The sequence below is a fragment of the Panulirus ornatus genome, chromosome 15 (assembly GCF_036320965.1).
Source record: "Panulirus ornatus isolate Po-2019 chromosome 15, ASM3632096v1, whole genome shotgun sequence".
Classification (NCBI taxonomy): domain Eukaryota; kingdom Metazoa; phylum Arthropoda; class Malacostraca; order Decapoda; family Palinuridae; genus Panulirus; species Panulirus ornatus.
The window spans coordinates 21187608-21209568 of NC_092238.1; the positions used below are offsets into that span (position 1 = coordinate 21187608).

General features: G+C 44.4%; 2 protein-coding genes and 1 pseudogene across 5 annotated transcripts in view; all 3 read right to left on the minus strand.

The window, feature by feature from the left end:
* The window catches only part of LOC139753743 (uncharacterized), a 264930-nt gene that overhangs the window by 183115 nt on the left and 59854 nt on the right, over positions 1-21961 (minus strand). The window lies entirely within an intron of this gene.
* Positions 14680-17502, minus strand: LOC139753875 (uncharacterized; annotated as a pseudogene).
* On the minus strand, positions 16065-20707 carry LOC139753597 (uncharacterized). Its single transcript, XM_071670220.1, has one exon. It carries the CDS (start codon positions 18555-18557, stop codon positions 17862-17864), a length of 696 nt encoding a protein of 231 aa, XP_071526321.1. The 5' UTR covers positions 18558-20707; the 3' UTR covers positions 16065-17861.

Genomic DNA, 21961 nt, shown 5'->3' on the forward strand with positions numbered 1-21961 from the left:
AAGGTTATTTAATGTATGTATGACTCATGGTGAGGTGCCTGAGGATTGGCGGAATGCGTGCATAGTGCCATTGTACAAAGGCAAAGGGGATAAGAGTGAGTGCTCAAATTACAGAGGTATAAGTTTGTTGAGTATTCCTGGTAAATTATATGGGAGGGTATTGATTGAGAGGGTGAAGGCATGTACAAAGCATCAGATTGGGGAAGAGCAGTGTGGTTTCAGAAGTGGTAGAGGATGTGTGGATCAGGTGTTTGCTTTGAAGAATGTATGTGAGAAATACTTAGAAAAGCAAATGGATTTGTATGTAGCATTTATGGATCTGGAGAAGGCATATGATAGAGTTGATAGAGATGCTCTGTGGAAGGTATTAAGAATATATGGTGTGGGAGGAAAGTTGTTAGAAGCAGTGAAAAGTTTTTATCGAGGATGTAAGGCATGTGTACGTGTAGGAAGAGAGGAAAGTGATTGGTTCTCAGTGAATGTAGGTTTGCGGCAGGGGTGTGTGATGTCTCCATGGTTGTTTAATTTGTTTATGGATGGGGTTGTTAGGGAGGTAAATGCAAGAGTTTTGGAAAGAGGGGCAAGTATGAAGTCTGTTGGGGATGAGAGAGCTTGGGAAGTGAGTCAGTTGTTGTTCGCTGATGATACAGCGCTGGTGGCTGATTCATGTGAGAAATTGCAGAAGCTGGTGACTGAGTTTGGTAAAGTGTGTGGAAGAAGAAAGTTAAGAGTAAATGTGAATAAGAGCAAGGTTATTAGGTACAGTAGGGTTGAGGGTCAAGTCAATTGGGAGGTGAGTTTGAATGGAGAAAAACTGGAGGAAGTGAAGTGTTTTAGATATCTGGGAGTGGATCTGGCAGCGGATGGAACCATGGAAGCGGAAGTGGATCATAGGGTGGGGGAGGGGGCGAAAATTCTGGGGGCCTTGAAGAATGTGTGGAAGTCGAGAACATTATCTCGGAAAGCAAAAATGGGTATGTATGAAGGAATAGTGGTTCCAACAATGTTGTATGGTTGCGAGGCGTGGCCTATGGATAGAGTTGTGCGCAGGAGGATGGATGTGCTGGAAATGAGATGTTTGAGGACAATGTGTGGTGTGAGGTGGTTTGATCGAGTAAGTAACGTAAGGGTAAGAGAGATGTGTGGAAATAAAAAGAGCGTGGTTGAGAGAGCAGAAGAGGGTGTTTTGAAGTGGTTTGGGCACATGGAGAGAATGAGTGAGGAAAGATTGACCAAGAGGATATATGTGTTGGAGGTGGAGGGAACAAGGAGAAGAGGGAGACCAAATTGGAGGTGGAAAGATGGAGTGAAAAAGATTTTGTGTGATCGGGGCCTGAACATGCAGGAGGGTGAAAGGAGGGCAAGGAATAGAGTGAATTGGAGCGATGTGGTATACCGGGGTTGACGTGCTGTCATTGGATTGAATCAAGGCATGTGAAACGTCTGGGGTAAGCCATGGAAAGCTGTGTAGGTATGTATATTTGCGTGTGTGGACGTATGTATATACATGTGTATGGGGGGGGTTTGGGCCATTTCTTTCATCTGTTTCCTTGCGCTACCTCGCAAACGCGGGAGACAGCGACAAAGTATAATAAAAAAAAAAGTAAAATATATATATATATATATATATATATATATATATATATATATATATATATATATGGTCCTAGCACTACCATATATATATATATAAAAAAATAAATATTTTTTTTTTTTTAAACTTTGTCGCTGTCTCCCGCGTTTGCGAGGTAGCGCAAGGAAACAGACGAAAGAAATGGCCCAACCCCCCCCCATACACATGTATATACATACGTCCACACACGCAAATATACATACCTACACAGCTTTCCATGGTTTACCCCAGACGCTTCACATGCCTTGATTCAATCCACTGACAGCACGTCAACCCCGGTATACCACATCGCTCCAATTCACTCTATTCCTTGCCCTCCTTTCACCCTCCTGCATGTTCAGGCCCCGATCACACAAAATCTTTTTCACTCCATCTTTCCACCTCCAATTTGGTCTCCCTCTTCTCCTGGCTCCCTCCACCTCCGACACATATATCCTCTTGGTCAATCTTTCCTCACTCATCCTCTCCATGTGCCCAAACCACTTCAAAACACCCTCTTCTGCTCTCTCAACCACGCTCTTTTTATTTCCACACATCTCTCTCACCCTTACGTTACTCACTCGATCAAACCACCTCACACCACACATTGTCCTCAAACATCTCATTTCCAGCACATCCATCCTCCTGCGCACAACTCTATCCATAGCCCACGCCTCGCAACCATACAACATTGTTGGAACCACTATTCCTTCAAACATACCCATTTTTGCTTTCCGAGATAATGTTCTCGACTTCCACACATTCTTCAAGGCCCCCAGAATTTTCGCCCCCTCCCCTACCCTATGATCCACTTCCGCTTCCATGGTTCCATCCGCTGCCAGATCCACTCCCAGATATCTAAAACACTTCACTTCCTCCAGTTTTTCTCCATTCAAACTCACCTCCCAATTGACTTGACCCTCAACCCTACTGTACCTAATAACCTTGCTCTTATTCACATTTACTCTTAACTTTCTTCTTCCACACACTTTACCAAACTCAGTCACCAGCTTCTGCAGTTTCTCACATGAATCAGCCACCAGCGCTGTATCATCAGCGAACAACAACTGACTCACTTCCCAAGCTCTCTCATCCCCAACAGACTTCATACTTGCCCCTCTTTCCAAAACTCTTGCATTTACCTCCCTAACAACCCCATCCATAAACAAATTAAACAACCATGGAGACATCACACACCCCTGCCGCAAACCTACATTCACTGAGAACCAATCACTTTCCTCTCTTCCTACACGTACACATGCCTTACATCCTCGATAAAAACTTTTCACTGCTTCTAACAACTTTCCTCCCACACCATATATTCTTAATACCTTCCACAGAGCATCTCTATCAACTCTATCATATGCCTTCTCCAGATCCATAAATGCTACATACAAATCCATTTGCTTTTCTAAGTATTTCTCACATACATTCTTCAAAGCAAACACCTGATCCACACATCCTCTACCACTTCTGAAACCACACTGCTCTTCCCCAATCTGATGCTCTGTACATGCCTTCACCCTCTCAATCAATACCCTCCCATATAATTTACCAGGAATACTCAACAAACTTATACCTCTGTAATTTGAGCACTCACTCTTATCCCCTTTGCCTTTGTACAATGGCACTATGCACGCATTCCGCATATCCTCAGGCACCTCACCATGAGTCATACATACATTAAATAACCTTACCAACCAGTCAACAATACAGTCACCCCCTTTTTTAATAAATTCCACTGCAATACCATCCAAACCTGCTGCCTTGCCGGCTTTCATCTTCCGCAAAGCTTTCACTACCTCTTCTCTGTTTACCAAATCATTTTCCCTAACCATCTCACTTTGCACACCACTTCGACCAAAACACCCTATATCTGCCACTCTATCATCAAACACATTCAGCAAACATTCAAAATACTCACTCCATATCCTTCTCACATCACCACTACTTGTTATCACCTCCCCATTTGCGCCCTTCACTGAAGTTCCCATTTGCTCCCTTGTCTTACGCACTTTATTTACCTCCTTCCACAACATCTTTTTATTCTCCCTAAAATTTAATGATACTCTCTCACTCTCATTTGCCCTTTTTTTCACCTCTTGCACCTTTCTCTTGACCTCCTGTCTCTTTCTTTTATACATCTCCCACTCAATTGCATTTTTTCCCTGCAAAAATCGTCCAAATGCCTCTCTCTTCTCTTTCGCTAATACTCTTACTTCTTCATCCCACCACTCAATACCCTTTCCAATCAAAATATAAAATATATATATATATATATATATATATATATATATTTTTTTTTTTTTGCCGTTGTCTCCCACGTTTGCGAGGTAGCGCAAGGAAACAAACGAAAGAAATGGCCCAACCCACCCCCATACACATGTATATACATACGTCCACACACGCAAATATACATACCTACACAGCTTTCCATGGTTTACCCCAGACGCTTCACATGCCCTGATTCAATCCACTGACAGCACGTCAACCCCGGTATACCACATCGCTCCAATTCACTCTATTCCTTGCCCTCCTTTCACCCTCCTGCATGTTCAGGCCCCGATCACACAAAATCTTTTTCACTCCATCTTTCCACCTCCAATTTGGTCTCCCTCTTCTCCTCATTCCCTCCACCTCCGACACATATATCCTCTTGGTCAATCTTTCCTCACTCATTCTCTCCATGTGCCCAAACCATTTCAAAACACCCTCTTCTGCTCTCTCAACCACGCTCTTTTTATTTCCACACATCTCTCTTACCCTTACGTTACTTACTCGATCAAACCACCTCACACCACACATTGTCCTCAAGCATCTCATTTCCAGCACATCCATCCTCCTGCGCACCACTCTATCCATAGCCCACGCCTCGCAACCATACAACATTGTTGGAACCACTGTTCCTTCAAACATACCCATTTTTGCTTTCCGAGATAATGTTCTCGACTTCCACACATTCTTCAAGGCTCCCAGAATTTTCGCCCCCTCCCCCATCCTATGATCCACTTCCGCTTCCATGGTTCCATCCGCTGCCAGATCCACTCCCAGATATCTAAAACACTTTACTTCCTCCAGTTTTTCTCCATTCAAACTCACCTCCCAATTGACTTGACCCTCAACCCTACTGTACCTAATAACCTTGCTCTTATTCACATTTACTCTTAACTTTCTTCTTCACACACTTTACCAAACTCAGTCACCAGCTTCTGCAGTTTCTCACATGAATCAGCCACCAGCACTGTATCATCAGCGAACAACAACTGACTCACTTCCCAAGCTCTCTCATCCCCAACAGACTTCATACTTGCCCCTCTTTCCAAAACTCTTGCATTCACCTCCCTAACAACCCCATCCATAAACAAATTAAACAACCATGGAGACATCACACACCCCTGCCGCAAACCTACATTCACTGAGAACCAATCACTTTCCTCTCTTCCTACACGTACATATGCCTTACATCCTCGATAAAAACTTTTCACTGCTTCTAACAACTTTCCTCCCACACCATATATTCTTAATACCTTCCACAGAGCATCTCTATCAACTCTATCATATGCCTTCTCCAGATCCATAAATGCTACATACAAATCCATTTGCTTTTCTAAGTATTTCTAACATACATTCTTCAAAGCAAACACCTGATCCACACATCCTCTACCACTTCTGAAACCACACTGCTCTTCCCCAATCTGATGCTCTGTACATGCCTTCACCCTCTCAATCAATACCCTCCCATATAATTTACCAGGAATACTCAACAAACTTATACCTCTGTAATTTGAGCACTCACTCTTATCCTCTTTGCCTTTGTACAATGGCACTATGCACGCATTCCGCCAATCCTCAGGCACCTCACCATGAGTCATACATACATTAAATAACCTTACCAACCAGTCAACAATACAGTCACCCCCTTTTTTAATAAATTCCACTTCAAATAAGAATATGCTTTGGAAGGAGGTAAATAAAGTGTGTAAGACAAGGGAACAAATGGGAACATCAGTGAAGGGGGCTAATAGGGAGGTGATAACAAGTAGTGGTGATGTGAGAAGGAGATGGAGTGAGTATTTTGAAGGTTTGTTGAATGTGTTTGATGATAGAGTGGCAGATATAGGGTGTTTTGGTCGAGGCAGTGTGTAAAGTGACCAGGTTAGAGAGAATGATTTGGTTCAGGCGGTCTGTAAAGTGAGTGGGTTAGAGAGAATGATTTGGTAAACAGAGAGGAGGTTGTAAAAGCTTTGCGGAAGATGAAAGCCAGTAAGGCAGCGGGTTTGGATGGTATTGCAGTGGAATTTATTAAAAAAGGGGGTGACTGTGTTGTTGACTGGTTGGTAAGGTTATTTAATGTATTCATGACTCATGGTGAGGTGCCTGAGGATTGGCGGAATGCTTGCACAGTGCCATTGTACAAAGGCAAAGGGGATAAGACTGAGTGCTCAAATTACAGAGGTATAAGTTTGTTGAGTATTCCTGGGAAATTATATGGGAGGGTATTGATTGAGAGGGTCAAGGCATGTACAGAGCATCAGATTGGGGAAGAGCAGTGTGGTTTCAGAAGTGGTAGAGGATGTGTGGATCACGTGTTTGCTTTGAAGAATGTATGTGAGAAATATTTAGAAAAGCAAATGGATTTGTATGTAGCATTTATGGATCTGGAGAAGGCATGGATAGAGTTGATAGAGACGCTCTTTGGAAGGTATTAAGAGTATATGGTGTGGGACGCAAGTTATTAGAAGCAGTGAAAAGTTTTCATCGAGGATGTAAGGCTTCTATACGAGTAGGAAGAGAGGAAAGTGATTGGTTCTCAGTGAGTGTCGGTTTGTAGCAGCGGTGCATGATGTCTCCATGGTTATCTAATTTATTTATGGATGGGGTTGTTAGGGAGGTGAATGCAAGAGTTTTGGAGAGAGGGGCAAGCATGCAGTCTGTTGTGCATGAGAGAGCTTGGAAAGTGAGTTAGTTGTTGTTCGCTAATGATACAGTGCTGGTGGCTGATTCAAGTGAGAAACTACAGAAGCTGGTGGCTGAGTTTGGTAAAGTGTGTGGAAGAAGAAAGCTGAGAGTAAATGTGAATAAGAGCAAGGTTATTAGGTACAGTAGGGTTGGGGGTAAAGTCAATTGGGAGGTAAGTTTGAATGGAGAAAAACTGGAGGAAGTGAAGTGTTTTAGATATCTAGGAGTGGATTTAGCAGTGGATGGAACCATGGAAGCGGAAGTGAGTCATAGGGTGGGGGAGGGGGCGAAAGTTCTGGGAGCATTGAAAAATGTGTGGAAGGCAAGAAAATTATCTCGGAAAGCAAAAATGGCTATGTTTGAAGGAATAGTGGCTCCGACAATGTTGTATGGTTGCGAGGCGTGGGCTATAGATAGAGCTGTGCGGAGGAGGGTGGATGTGCTGGAAATGAGATGTTTGAGGACAATATGTGGTGTGAGGTGGTTTGACCAAGTAAGTAATGAAAGGGTAAGAGAGATGTGTGGTAATAAAAAGAGTGTGGTTGAGAGAGCAGAAGAGGGTGTTTTGAAATGGTTTGGTCACATGGAGAGAATGAGTGAGGAAAGATTGACCTAGAGGATATATGTGTCAGAGGTGGAGGGAACGAGGAGAAGTGGGAGACCAAATTGGAGGTTGAAGGATGGAGTGAAAAAGATTTTGAGAGACCAGGGCCTGAAGATGCAGGAGGGTGAAAGGCGCACACGGAATAGAGTGAATTGGAACAATGTGGTATACCTGGGTCGACATGCTGTCAATGGATTGAATCCGGTGATGTGAAGTGTCTGGAGTAAACCATGGAAAGTTTTGTAGGGCCTGGATGTGGAAAGGGAGCTGTGGTATCAGTGCATTATACATGAGAGCTAGAGACTGAATGTGAACGAATGTGAACCTTGTTGTCTTTTCCTAGTGCTACCTCGCGCACATGCGGAGGGAGGGGGTTGTCATTTCATGTGTGGCAGGGTGGTGATGGGAATGAATAAGGGCAGACAGTATGAATTATGTACATGTGTATATATGTATATGTTTGTGTGTGTAAATATATATATATATATATATGCTGAGGTGTATAGGTATGTACATGTACGTGTGTGGATGTGTATGTATATACATGTGTATGTGGGTGGGTGGGGCCATTCTTTTGTCTGTTTCCTTGCGCCTCCTCGTTGACGTGGGATACAGCGACAAAGTATAATAATAATAATAATAACTATTTCATTTATCTATTTTGCTTTGTAGCTGTCTCCCGCGTTAACGAGGTAGCGCAAGGAAACAGACGAAAGAGTGGCCCAACCACCCACATACACATGTATATACATACACGTCCACACACGCAAATATACATAACCATACATCTCAATGTACACATATACATACACACAGACATATACATATATACACATGTACATAATTCATAGTCTGCCTTTATTCATTCCCATCACCACCTCACCACACATGGAATAACATCCCCCTCCCCCCTCGTGTGTGCGAGGTAGCGCTAGGAAAACACAATAAAGGCCCCATTCATTCACACTCAGTCTCTAGCTGTCATGTATTAATGCACAGAAACCACAGCTCCCTATCCACATCCAGGCCCCAAAGAACTTTCCAAGGTTTACCCCAGACGCTTCACATGCCCTGGTTCAATCCATTGACAGCACATCGACCCCTGTATACCACATCGTTCCAAATCACTCTATTCCTTGCACGCCTTTCACCCTCCTGAATGTTCAGGCCCCGATCACTCAAAATCTTTTTCACTCCATCTTTCCACCTCCAATTTCCTCTCCCACTTCTCCTTGTTCCCTCCACCTCTGACACATATATCCTCTTGGTCAACCTTTCCTCACTCGTTCTCTCCATGTGCCCAAACCATTTAAAAACACCCTCTTCTGCTCTCTCAACCACACTCTTTTTATTTCCACACATCTCTCTTACCCTTACATTACTTACTCGATCAAACCACCTCACACCACATATAGTCCTCAAACATCTCATTTCCAGCACATCCACCCTCCTGCGCACAACTCTATCCATAGCCCATGCCTCGCAACCATACAACATTGTTGAAACCACTATTCCTTCAAACAAACCCAGTTTTGCTTTCCAAGATATTGTTCTCAACTTCCACACATTCTTCAAGGCTCCCAGAATTTTCGCCCCCTCCCCCACCCTATGATTCACTTCCGCTTCCATGGTTCCATCCAATGCCATATCCACTCCCAGATATCTAAAACACTTTACTTCTTCCAGTTTTTCTCCATTCAAACTTACCTCCCAATTGACTTGACCCTCAACCCTACTGTACCTAATAACCTTGCTCTTATTCATATTTACTCTTAACTTTCTTCTTTCACACACTTTACAAAACTCAGGCACCAGCTTCTGCAGTTTCTCACATGAATCAGCCACCAGCGCTGTATCATCAGTGAACAACAACTGACTCACTTCCCAAGCACTCTCATCCACAACAGACTGCATACTTGCCCCTCTTTCCAAAACTCATGCATTCACCTCCCTAACAACCCCATCCATAAACAAATTAAACAACCATGGAGACATCACACACCCCTGCCACAAACCTACACTCACTGAGAACCAATCACTTTTCTCTCTTCCTACACGTACACATGCCTTACATCCTCGATAAAAACTTTTCACTGCTTCTAACAACTTGCCTCCCACACCATATATTCTTAATACCTTCCACAGAGCATCTCTATCAACTCTATCATATGCGTTCTCCAGATCCATAAATACTATATACAAATCCATTTGCTTTTCTAAGTATTCCTCACATACATTCTTCAAAGCAAACACCTGATCCACACATCCTCTACCATTTCTGAAAACACACTACTCTTCCCCAATCTGATGCTCTGTACATGCCTTCACCCTCTCAATCAATACCCTCCCATATAATTTACCAGAAATACTCAACAAACTTTTTTTTTTTTTTTTTTTTTTTTTATACTTTGTCGCTGTCTCCCGCGTTTGCGAGGTAGCGCAAGGAAACAGACGAAAGAAATGGCCCAACCCCCCCCCCCCATACACATGTACATACACACGTCCACACACGCAAATATACATACCCACACAGCTCTCCATGGTTCACCCCAGACGCCTCACATGCCCTGATTCAATCCACTGACAGCACGTCAACCCCTGTATACCACATGACTCCAATTCACTCTATTCCTTGCCCTCCTTTCACCCTCCTGCATGTTCAGGCCCCGATCACACAAAATCTTTTTCACTCCATCTTTCCACCTTCAATTTGGTCTCCCTCTTCTCCTCGTTCCCTCCACCTCCGACACATATATCCTCTTGGTCAATCTCTCCTCACTCATTCTCTCCATGTGCCCAAACCATTTCAAAACACCCTCTTCTGCTCTTTCAACCACGCTCTTTTTATTTCCACACATCTCTCTTACCCTTACGTTACTTACTCGATCAAACCACCTCACACCACACATTGTCCTCAAACATCTCATTTCCAGCACATCCATCCTCCTGCGCACATCTCTATCCATAGCCCACGCCTCGCAACCATACAACATTGTTGGAACCACTATTCCCTCAAACATACCCATTTTTGCTTTCCGAGATAATGTTCTCGACTTCCACACATTTTTCAAGGCTCCCAAAATTTTCGCCCCCTCCCCCACCCTATGATCCACTTCCGCTTCCATGGTTCCATCCGCTGACAGATCCACTCCCAGATATCTAAAACACTTCACTTCCTCCAGTTTTTCTCCATTCAAACTCACCTCCCAATTGACTTGACCCTCACCCCTACTGTACCTAATAACCTTGCTCTTATTCACATTTACTCTCAACTTTCTTCTTCCACACACTTTACCAAACTCAGTCACCAGCTTCTGCAGTTTCTCACATGAATCAGCCACCAGCGCTGTATCATCAGCGAACAACAACTGACTCACTTCCCAAGCTCTCTCATCCCCAACAGACTTCATACTTGCCCCTCTTTCCAGGACTCTTGCATTTACCTCCCTTACAACCCCATCCATAAACAAATTAAACAACCATGGAGACATCACACACCCCTGCCGCAAACCTACATTCACTGAGAACCAATCACTTTCCTCTCTTCCTACACGTACACATGCCTTACATCCTCGATAAAAACTTTTCACTGCTTCTAACAACTTGCCTCCAACACCATATATTCTTAATACCTTCCACAGAGCATCTCTATCAACTCTATCATATGCCTTCTCCAGATCCATAAATGCTACATACAAATCCATTTGCTTTTCTAAGTATTTCTCACATACATTCTTCAAAGCAAACACCTGATCCACACATCCTCTACCACTTCTGAAACCGCACTGCTCTTCCCCAATCTGATGCTCTGTATATGCCTTCACCCTCTCAATCAATACCCTCCCATATAATTTACCAGGAATACTCAACAAACTTATACCTCTGTAATTTGAGCACTCACTCTTATCCCCTTTGCCTTTGTACAATGGCACTATGCAAGCATTCCGCCAATCCTCAGGCACCTTACCATGAATCATACATACATTAAATAACCTTACCAGCCAGTCAACTATACAGTCACCCCCTTTTTTAATAAATTCCACTGCAATACCATCCAAACCTGCAGCCTTGCCGGCTTTCATCTTCGCAAAGCTTTTACTACCTCTTCTCTGTTTACCAAATCACTTTCCCTAACCCTCTCACTTTACACACCACCTCGACCAAAACACCCTATATCTGCCACTCTATCATCAAACACAATCAATAAACCTTCAAAATACTCCCTCCATCTCCTTCTCACATCACCACAACTTGTTATCACCTCCCCACTAGTACCCTTCACTGAAGTTCCTATTTGCTCCCTTCTCTTACGCACTTTATTTACCTCCTTCCAAAACATCTTTTTATTCTCTCTAAAATTTAATGATACTCTCTTACCCCAACTCTCATTTGCCCTCTTTTTCACCACTTGCACCTTTCTCTTGACCTCCTGCCTGTTTCTTTTATACATCTCCCACTCATTTGCATTTTTCCCTGCAAAAATCGTCCAAATGCCTCTCTCTTCTCTTTCACTAATAATCTTACTTCTTTATCCCACCACTCACTACCCTTTCTAATCAACCTACCTCCCACGCTTCTCATGCCACAAGCATCTTTTGCGCAAGCCATCACTGCTTCCCTAAATACATCCCATTCCTCCCCCACTCCCCCTTACCTCCTTTGTTCTCACCTTTTTCCATTCTGTACTCTGTCTCTCCTGGTACTTCCTCACACAAGTCTCCTTCCCAAGCTCACTTACTCTCATCACTCTCTTCACCCCAACTTTCTCTCTTCTTTTCTGAAAACCCCTAATCTTCACCTTCACCTCCACAAGATAATGATCAGACATCCCTCCAGTTGCACCTCTCAACATATTAACATCCAAAAGTCTCTCTTTCACGCACCTATCAATTAACACACAACCCAATAACGCTCTCTGGCCATCTCTCCTACTTACATACGTATACTTATGTATATCTTGCTTTTTAAAACAGGTATTCCCAATCACCAGTCCTTTTTCAGCACATAAATCTACAAGCTCTTCACCATTTCCATTTACAACACTGAACACCCCATGTATACCAATTATTCCTTCAACTGCCACATTACTCACCTTTGCATTCAAATCACCCATCACTATAACCCGGTCTTGTGCATCAAAACCAACAACACACTCATTTAGCTGCTCCCACAACACTTGCCTCTCACGATCTTTCTTCTCATGCCCAGGTGCATATGCACCAATAATCACCCATCTCTCTCCATCAACTTTCAGTTTTACCCATATCAATCTAGAATTTACTTTCTTACACTCTATCACATACTCCCACAACTCATGTTTCAGGAGTAGTGCTACTCCTTCCCTTGGTCTTGTCCTTTCACTAATTCCTGACTTTACTCCCAAGACATTCCCAAACCACACTTCCTCTTTATCCTTGAGCTTCGTTTCACTCAGAGCCACAACATCCAGGTTCCTTTCCTCAAACATACTACCTATCTCTCCTTTTTTCTCATCTTGGTTACATTCACACACATTTAGACATCCCAATCTGAGCCTTCGAGGAGGTTGAGCACTCCTCGCGTGACTCCTTCTTCTGTTTCCCCTTTTAGAAAGTTAAAATACAATGAGGGGAGGGTTTCTGGCCCCCCCGCTCCCATCCCCTTTAGTCGCCTTCTACGACATGTGAGGAATGCGTGGGAAGTATTCTTTCTCCCCTATCCCCAGGGATAAATAATAACAATAATAATAATAATAATTTTTTTTTTCGTTTTTTTTTGCTTTGTCGCTGTCTCCCGCGTTTGCGAGGTAGCGCAAGGAAACAGACGAAAGAAATGGCCCAACCCACCCCCATACACATGTATATACATACGTCCACACACGCAAATATACATACCTACACAGCTTTCCATGGTTTACCCCAGACGCTTCACATGCCTTGATTCACTCCACTGACAGCATGTCAACCCCGGTATACCACATCGCTCCAATTCACTCTATTCTTTGCCCTCCTTTCACCCTCCTGCATGTTCAGGCCCCGATCACACAAAATCTTTTTCACTCCATCTTTCCACCTCCAATTTGGTCTCCCTCTTCTCCTCGTTCCCTCCACCTCCGACACATATATCCTCTTGGTCAATCTTTCCTCACTCATTCTCTCCATGTGCCCAAACCATTTCAAAACACCCTCTTCTGCTCTCTCAACCACGCTCTTTTTGTTTCCACACATCTCTCTTACCCTTACGTTACTTACTCGATCAAATAATAATAATAATAATAATAATGATTTTTTTTATTCTTATATTTATCATTTTGCTTTGTCGCTGTCTCCCGCGTTAGTGAGGTAGTGCAAGGAAACAGACGAAAGAATGGCCCAACATATACACTTTATTCGTATTCATATAACTCCGCGTTGTACAGTCAGGTTCGGTAAAACGCTATCAGCTGGCTATGTGTTCTGTTCGGAAACAACCGATAGACCCCGTTGCTCACCATTGTGAGACGAAGGGTATTCGAGTACTTAGTATTTCGAATGGTTGTTTCCTATTATACAGTCCCTTAGCCTAGCGGTTAGCATGCCTGCCTCTTGCACAAGGGGTCCCAGGTTCGATCCTGGCTGTTGGAGCTTTGTATGGACATATATATACACGCACAGACACATACATATATACAAATGCACACAATTCACACTGTCTGCCTTTATTCATTCCCATCGCCGCCTCGCCACACATGGAATAACATCCCCCTCCCCCCTCATGTGTGCGAGGTACCGCTAGGAAAAGACAACAAAGGCTCCATTCGTTCACACTCAGTCTCTAGCTGTCATGTAATAATGCACAGAAACCACAGCTCCCTTTCCACATCCACGCCCCACACAACTTTCGATGGTTTACCCCAGACGCTTCACATGCCCTGATTCAATCCACTGACAGCACGTCTACCCCGGTATACCACATCGATCCAATTCACTCTATTCCTTGCCTGCCTTTCACCCTCCTGCATGTTCAGGCCCCGATCACTCAAAATCTTTTTCACCATCTTTCCACCTCCAATTTCCTCTCCCACTTCTCCTCGTTCCCTCCACCTCCGACATATATATCCTCTTGGTTAATCTTTCCTCACTCATTCTCTCCATGTGACCAAACCATTTCAAAACACCCTCTTCTGCTCTCTCAACCACGCTCTTTTTATTTCTACACATCTCTTTTACCCTTACATTACTTACTCGATCAAACCACCTCACACCACATATTGTCCTCAAACATCTCATTTCCAGCACATCCACCCTCCTGCGCACAACTCTATCCATAGCCCACGCCTCGCAAACATACAACATTAATGAAGTACATGAGACTTACCGTAGGTCAGTTGAAATGTGCTTCGAATTTTATGAAGCAAATCACCTCTGCTAGAAGGGAGCTTTCACATGAGATACGCTTTGCCCTTCACGCCACCAGACTTTAAAGAGTACGACCAACCACATGAAAGTAACTGAACATTTCGCACTGCCAGAAATAAGTAAGCCACAAGACGCTACAGAGCGTAGGGTGGGAGAGGTGGGCATGTGAAAGCTCCCTTCTAGCAGAGCTGATTTGCTTCATAAAATTCGAAGCACATTTCAACTGACCTACAGTAAGTCTCATGTACTTCATTAATTTTACATCAGCAAATCACACCTCTGCTAGAGGTCGCTTTCCCATGAGGTTTTGAAGCGATGTGGGTTTCGTACTGTAGACATGTAGAGAGGAGAAATGATACAAGCAGTAACCAACTGCAATATAGTAAGAAATTTACATAGCCATGGACCAGGTGACAAGAGACAACATCTCCTATGCAAACAAAATGAATAGACTATTGAAGGACAGCATCTTGGAAAGGATCGTGACTCCGGACAATCTCCTTGTCATAAAACTTGGCAAAAGTGGCAGCCCTGGACCACCCAGCCCTTGCCATGATGTGTCAAACGTTAGAGCCATGGCTTTGGCTTTCGATGCAGCTGCAGGCCGAACACTGCCCGCTGAATACTGGCTGGAGTCTATGCCCGACAGAGAAAGCACTGTTCGAATCCACCTTGCAACAGTGTCCCTTGTTACATGCTTGTGGGGCTTGATAAAACTTAGGAGTAACTTCCCATTCTCCTGATGTGCAGAATTTCTGAACTCCTCTGTCCTAGCAATATACATTGTCAGAGTTTCACACACACACAATCTAATGTCAGTAGAATATGCTTTAAAGGTCACAAACCACACATTGAACTTTGGCTTGCAATGTTTAATAGTTTCCCCTAACCAAAAAAAAAAACAGAAGCCTGCCCAAAACTAATATTCTTCAGCAACAAACAATGCAAAGTTTGTATTCTGGCAGCCTACCTAAGTGCCATCAACATCACAAGCTTCAGTGTTAAATCCTTTAAAGAGAGGGAGGACAAAGGATCCATGGCACGCAGATGCTGTAGCACCTGCTGAACATCCCAAGTTCTTGTATACCTTGGGACAGACGGCCGCAAGTTAAAAACTCCCTTTAAGAACCTGGTGACAAGAGGATGGCTGCCTGCACTGCAACCATCCACAGTAATCCCCAGGGAGGAGAGTGTACCCCTGGCAGTGTTGATTGAAGTATAACTAACACCTCTGTGGAAAGTGACAGACAGAAAATTCACAATATTAGTTACAGTGGGAGCAAAGGGATCGATGTTCCGGCTACCACAAAACTGTAACCACCTGTTAATATGTGGCTGGTACTGCCTCGCAGTCGCAGGTCTCCAGGAGGCAAAGATGATGTCCGTACCTGCCTGAGAAATGCCCCTGTCTCGCAGACGTTGCCGGATAAGAGGCAAGCCATCAGTTGGGTGTGTCGGAGAATGGGGTGTTCCTCCTCCGTCGATGGGTGACTCAAGACATATGCCCCCTCGGAATCAGCCGTGGTTCCTTGACCAGCAAAGTGAGTAGAGTCCCCATCCAGGGCTGGGACGGCCAGAAAGGCAATACCATCCACCCCTTCGCTGACTCTGCTCGAATTTTCTGTAGGCACCTGGCAATCAGCACAAAGGGTGGGAAAAGGTAGAGTAGTTCAAACTGGTACCAGCATATACAAAAGGCATCAAAATGTTCTGCATCTGGGTCAGGTTTCCAGGAGCAGAAACGAGTCACTTGAGCATTCAGTCTAGAAGCAAAGAGATCAATGCTCGGAACCCCAAGTACTTCAGAGAGGGCCCTAAAGAGTTCTTCATTTAATTTCCACTCATGCCTGTCATTGAATGTCCGAGATGCAGCGTCTGCCATGAGATTGACTTCACCCGGTACATGAGAGCAGGTAAGCCAGATATCATTCATCGCACACCACTCCCAAAGGTCACGGCAAATGTCATTACACAGTGAGGACTGTGTGCCGCCCATTTCATTGACATAGGTCACCGCCGTCGTGTTATCACAAAGCACCCGAACATGTCGTCCTTTGAGAAGAGATGCAAATGAGCGCACTACCAGGGAGATGGCTTTTTGAGTTCCTTTGCATTAAGGTGCAAGGCAGATTCTGATAATGACCATCTCCCATTAACTTTTTGTTGATTGAGGTGGCCACCCCAACCTAAACTTGATGCATCAGTATACAGATCCAATTCTGTAACCTTCCGAAAAATCTGTCTGGTTTGCAATGCAATGTGAGATACCCACCAAAGCAAGTCCAATCTCATCTCATGAGTGACCACCATCCACTTGTCAAAGTTACCTTTTGCGACTCAACGCAGCAATCTTAGCACATTCTAACCGCCTGTAATGCAGTTTCCCCATCTCTGCTGCTGGAACGGCTGCAACTAAGAGGCCAACAACTCTGGCCACATTCCGAATTTTGGCTCTGTCACTATGTAACAATTCCTCACAGCATTGTAGCATCTTGTGTATCCTACGATCAGGTAATGTTACCTGTCATAGTCTCAGAATCTATAATGTTCCCCAAATACTCCAAGCGCTTAGTGGGGACCAAGACAGATTTGCTTTCGTTAATACAGAAACCTAACTTCTTGAGCAAGTCAACAGTGGTACGCACACTCTCACAACATCCATCAAAAGTACAGTGACAAATAAGAGTATCATCAATGAAACTCGTGATGATATGTCCCTTCTCTCTAAGTACAGCAAAAACAGGTTTCATTAATTTAATGAACAGACGGAGACCATCCGCAACCCCAATAGGGAGACACGTGAATTGATAAATTTTTCCTTGCCACTTGAAACACAGAAAACGTTGTTGCTCCTCAGCTATCTTAACAGAATAATAGGCGTGCCGCAAATCAACAGAGGCCATGAAGACACCGCTGTTAACAAGACGAACCGCCAGCTCAAAATTTTCCATCTTGAGGTGTTTGTACTCTAAAAATTTATTAAATTTTTCCAGGTTAAGGATCATCCTAAACCCACCATCCTTCTTCCGTCTTAAGAAAATAGGGGAAAGAATCTGCCCCTCCTGTCTCTGGGTCTCCTTGATAACCCCCTGACTCAAAAGCTGTACAATTTCCTGGCAAACAATTTCCTTTTCCTCAACATTAAACACATACTCAACTTCTTCAGCAAATAAAGTACCAATGTTAGCAACAACAATATCTAAATGGCAATGCTGAACAATATCTAAAATATTTGGATCACTGGTAATAGCATGCCACTCATGTACAAAACAGTGAAGTCTGCCAGCTTGAAAAGGATGACTCACCTCAGTTACTGCCGGGGATTGTGACCCCGGCCTCGGGAGTTTTTTGTCTCAGGACCCTGCCGTGAGAAGGATTGCCGGTGCTCACTCCGGGGACCATGCGTGCGTACGCCATATGGATGAAACCTGGCCATAAAACCCCTGTATGGCAGTCTCCCAGAAGAGCCCCTAAATTTGCCAGGACCAAACTTCGAGGTAGAGAGCAGTTTCCTTGGAGCAATCTTACTCCTTAACTTTTCAGACTCCTCAATGTGCTTGGCTGAGAGTGAGACATCATCCCCAAACAGAAGACGAGTCATGGGCACCTTGTCTGAACAGAAGTGAGCATACTTGTGGCTAATTTCGCGCCTGATGATGAACTGGCGAGCCAGATTATTCTCGTGATTAGCATGACCCAGGAGTGCCAGGGCACCATTAAGCATGCCCACATCCTGGGCAACATCTGGTTGGCTAGTCTGGGCAATCTTGTCAAGCAGTATGAGTGACTTAGTCAAAATTGTGGCAGCCGTAATAATGTTTTTCCCAACATCCTTCAAACGGAAGTCTGCCTTCTTGGCCTCAGTCTTCAGTGCATCTAAAACTTGCAAGTTGCAATCCACGGGCGCTAAGGCATGACAGTTATCTGGCCTCTTGGCTGCAGAATCCTCCAAAATCTCCTTATACTCCTCCTCTCGCAAGCCGTGAGCAAATGCATGGTTAACCATATCGGCAACATGCTGGTCAATGCCATCAGACACCTCATCCACAGGACCGTAAGCCCTGGCGCACTGCAGGAGAACACTGTCAGGCCGCCCGTCATTCTGAGAGACACAATCATCACTGGAAAGGTAATGCTCAGCTGGAGTAAAGCCCGAAAAACCCGATGGGCGAGCGCGAGGGAGGCACCACCAGGCTAGAAAGGCCAATGTTTACATCGGAGGCCGCCGCGGCGTCATCAGCCACCCGACTGGGGCCTAAGTTCCTTTTCTCCTTCAATTTCTCCACATCACCACGTGAAGCAGCCAAAGCATCCATCACCATGTTCCAGGGCGGCGCAGATGCCTCATCCCGTGAGGTAGAAGGCAAGGAACGTGTGTGCTGGGAAGCAGAGTCACTGCCATCACCAGTGACATGACCATGGGGCCTATTGTTACCGCCCTGAAGAGCCTCCCACTGAGAAGGGCTGTCCCTAGAGCTAGTCCTATGCGAGGAGCCTTTCCTCACATGCCTGGCATTTTCAGAATCGCCCTCCTTACTCGACCTCCGTATGCCCGGAATATCCGACATGGCGGTGGCGATAGCAAGGCGGCGGTGCAGGTCAGTGTGAGTCTTCAATTCCACAAATGCATCAACAACGCACTTCTCTCCCCGCTCCTTAACGGATCACGGGTGGTGTTGCAGCCAGCCCCAAACTGGGTGACAGGCTGTAGCAAAGCCTTTCCGCTCCAGAGGGATCACGGGAAGAAGGCTGCCAAGCTTGCAGCTGCAGAAAACTGTCTGGACGGCGCGAAGGAAGCACAGTAACTGGTGGCGTGAAGCGGCAAAGCGTATCTAATGGGAAAGCGACCTCTAGCAGAGGTGTGATTTGCTGACGTAAAATTGTTGGAACCACTGTTCCTTCAAACATAGCCATTTTTGCTTTTGGAGATAATGTTCTCGACTTCCACACATTCTTCAAGGCTCCCAGGATTTTCGCCCCCTCCCCCACCCTATGATTCACTTCCGCTTCCATGGTTCCATCCGCTGCCAGATCCACTCCCAGATATCTAAAACACTTTACTTCCTCGTTTTTCTCCATTCAAACTTACCTCCCAATTGACTTGACCCTCAACCCTACTGTACCTAATAACCTTGCTCTTATTCATATTTACTCTTAACTTTCTTCTTTCACACACTTTACAAAACTCAGGCACCAGCTTCTGCAGTTTCTCACATGAATCAGCCACCAGCGCTGTATCATCAGCGAACAACAACTGACTCACTTCCCAAGCTTTCTCATCCACAACAGACTGCATACTTGCCCCTCTCTCCAAAACTCTTGCATTCACCTCCCTAACAACCCCATCCATAAACAAATTAAACAACCATGGAGACATCACACACCCCTGCCACAAACCTACATTCACTGAGAACCAATCACTTTCCTCTCTTCCTACACGTACACATGCCTTACATCCTCGATAAAAACTTTTCACTGCTTCTAACAACTTGCATCCCACACCAGATATTCTTAATACCTTCCACAGAGCATCTCTATCAGCTCTATCATATGCCTTCTCCAGATCCATAAATGCTACATACAAATCCATTTGCTTTTCTAAGTATTTCTCACATACATTCTTCAAAGTAAACACCTGATCCACACATCCTCTACCACTTCTGAAACCACACTGCTCTTCCCCAATCTGATGCTCTGTACATGCCTTCACACTCTCAATCAGTACCCTCCCTTATAATTTACCAGGGAATACTCAACAAACTTATACCTCTGTAATTTGAGCACTCACTCTTATCCCCTTTACCTTTGTACAATGGCACTATGCACGCATTCCGCCAATCCTCAGGCACCTCACCATGAGTCATACATACATTAAATAACCTTACCAACCAGTCAACAATACAGTCACCCCCTTTTTTAATAAATTCCACTGCAATACCATCCAAACCTGCTGCCTTGCCGGCTTTCATCTTCTGCAATGCTTTTACTAACTCTTCTCTGTTTACCAAATCATTTACCCTAACCCTCTCACTTTGCACACCACCTCGACCAAAACACCCTATATCTGCCACTCTATCATCAAACACATTCAACAAACTTTCAAAATACTCACTCCATCTCCTCACATCACCACTACTTGTTATCACCTCCCTATTAGCCCCCTTCACTGAAGTTCCCATTTGCTCCCTTGTCTTACGCACTTTATTTACCTCCTTCCAGAACATCTTTTTATTCTGTTCTCCCTAAAATTTAATGATACTCTCTCACCCCAACTCTCATTTGCCCTCTTTTTCACCTCTTGCACCTTTTCTCTTGACCTCCTGTCTCTTTCTTTTATACATCTCCCACTCAATTGCATTTTTTCCCTGCAAAAATCGTCCAAATGCCTCTCTCTTCTCTTTCACTAATAATCTTACTTCTTCATCCCACCACTCACTACCCTTTCTAATCAACCCACCTCCCACTCTTCTCATGCCACAAGCATCTTTTGTGCAATCCATCACTGATTCCCTAAATACATCCCATTCCTCCCCCACTCCCCTTACTTCCATTGTTCTCACCTTTTTCCATTCTGTACTCAGTCTCTCCTGGTACTACCTCACACAAGTCTCCTTCCCAAGCTCACTTACTCTCACCACCCTCTTCACCCCAACATTCACTCTTCTTTTCTGAAAACCCATACAAATCTTCACCTTAGCCTCCACAAGATAATGATCAGACATGCCTCCAGTTGCACCTCTCAGCACATTAACATCCAAAAGTCTCTCTTTCACCCGCCTGTCAATTAACACGTAATCCAATAACGCTCTCTGGCCATCTCTCCTACTTACATACGTATACTTATGTATATCTCGCTTTTTAAACCAGGTATTCCCAATCACCAGTCCTTTTTCAGCACATAAATCTACAAGCTCTTCACCATTTCCATTTACAACACTGAACACCCCATGTATACCAATTATTCCCTCAACTGCCACATTACTTAGCTTTGCATTCAAATCACCCATCACTATAACCTGGTCTCGTGCATCAAAACCACTAACACACTCATTCAGCTGCTCCCAAAACACTTGCCTCTCATGATCTTTCTTCTCATGCCCAGGTGCATATGCACCAATAATCACCCATCTCTCTCCATCAACTTTCAGTTTTACCCATATTAATCGAGAATTTACTTTCTTACATGCTATCACATACTCCCACAACTCCTGTTTCAGGAGTACTGCTACTCCTTCCCTTGCTCTTGTCCTCTCACTAACCCCCAACTTTATTCCTCGCGTGTCGTAGAAGGCGACTAGAGGGGACAGGGAGCGGGGGTCCAGAAATCCTCCCCTCCTTGTATTTTTTAACTTTCTAAAATGGGAAACAGAAGAAGGAGTCACGCGGGGAGTGTTCATCCTCCTCGAAGGC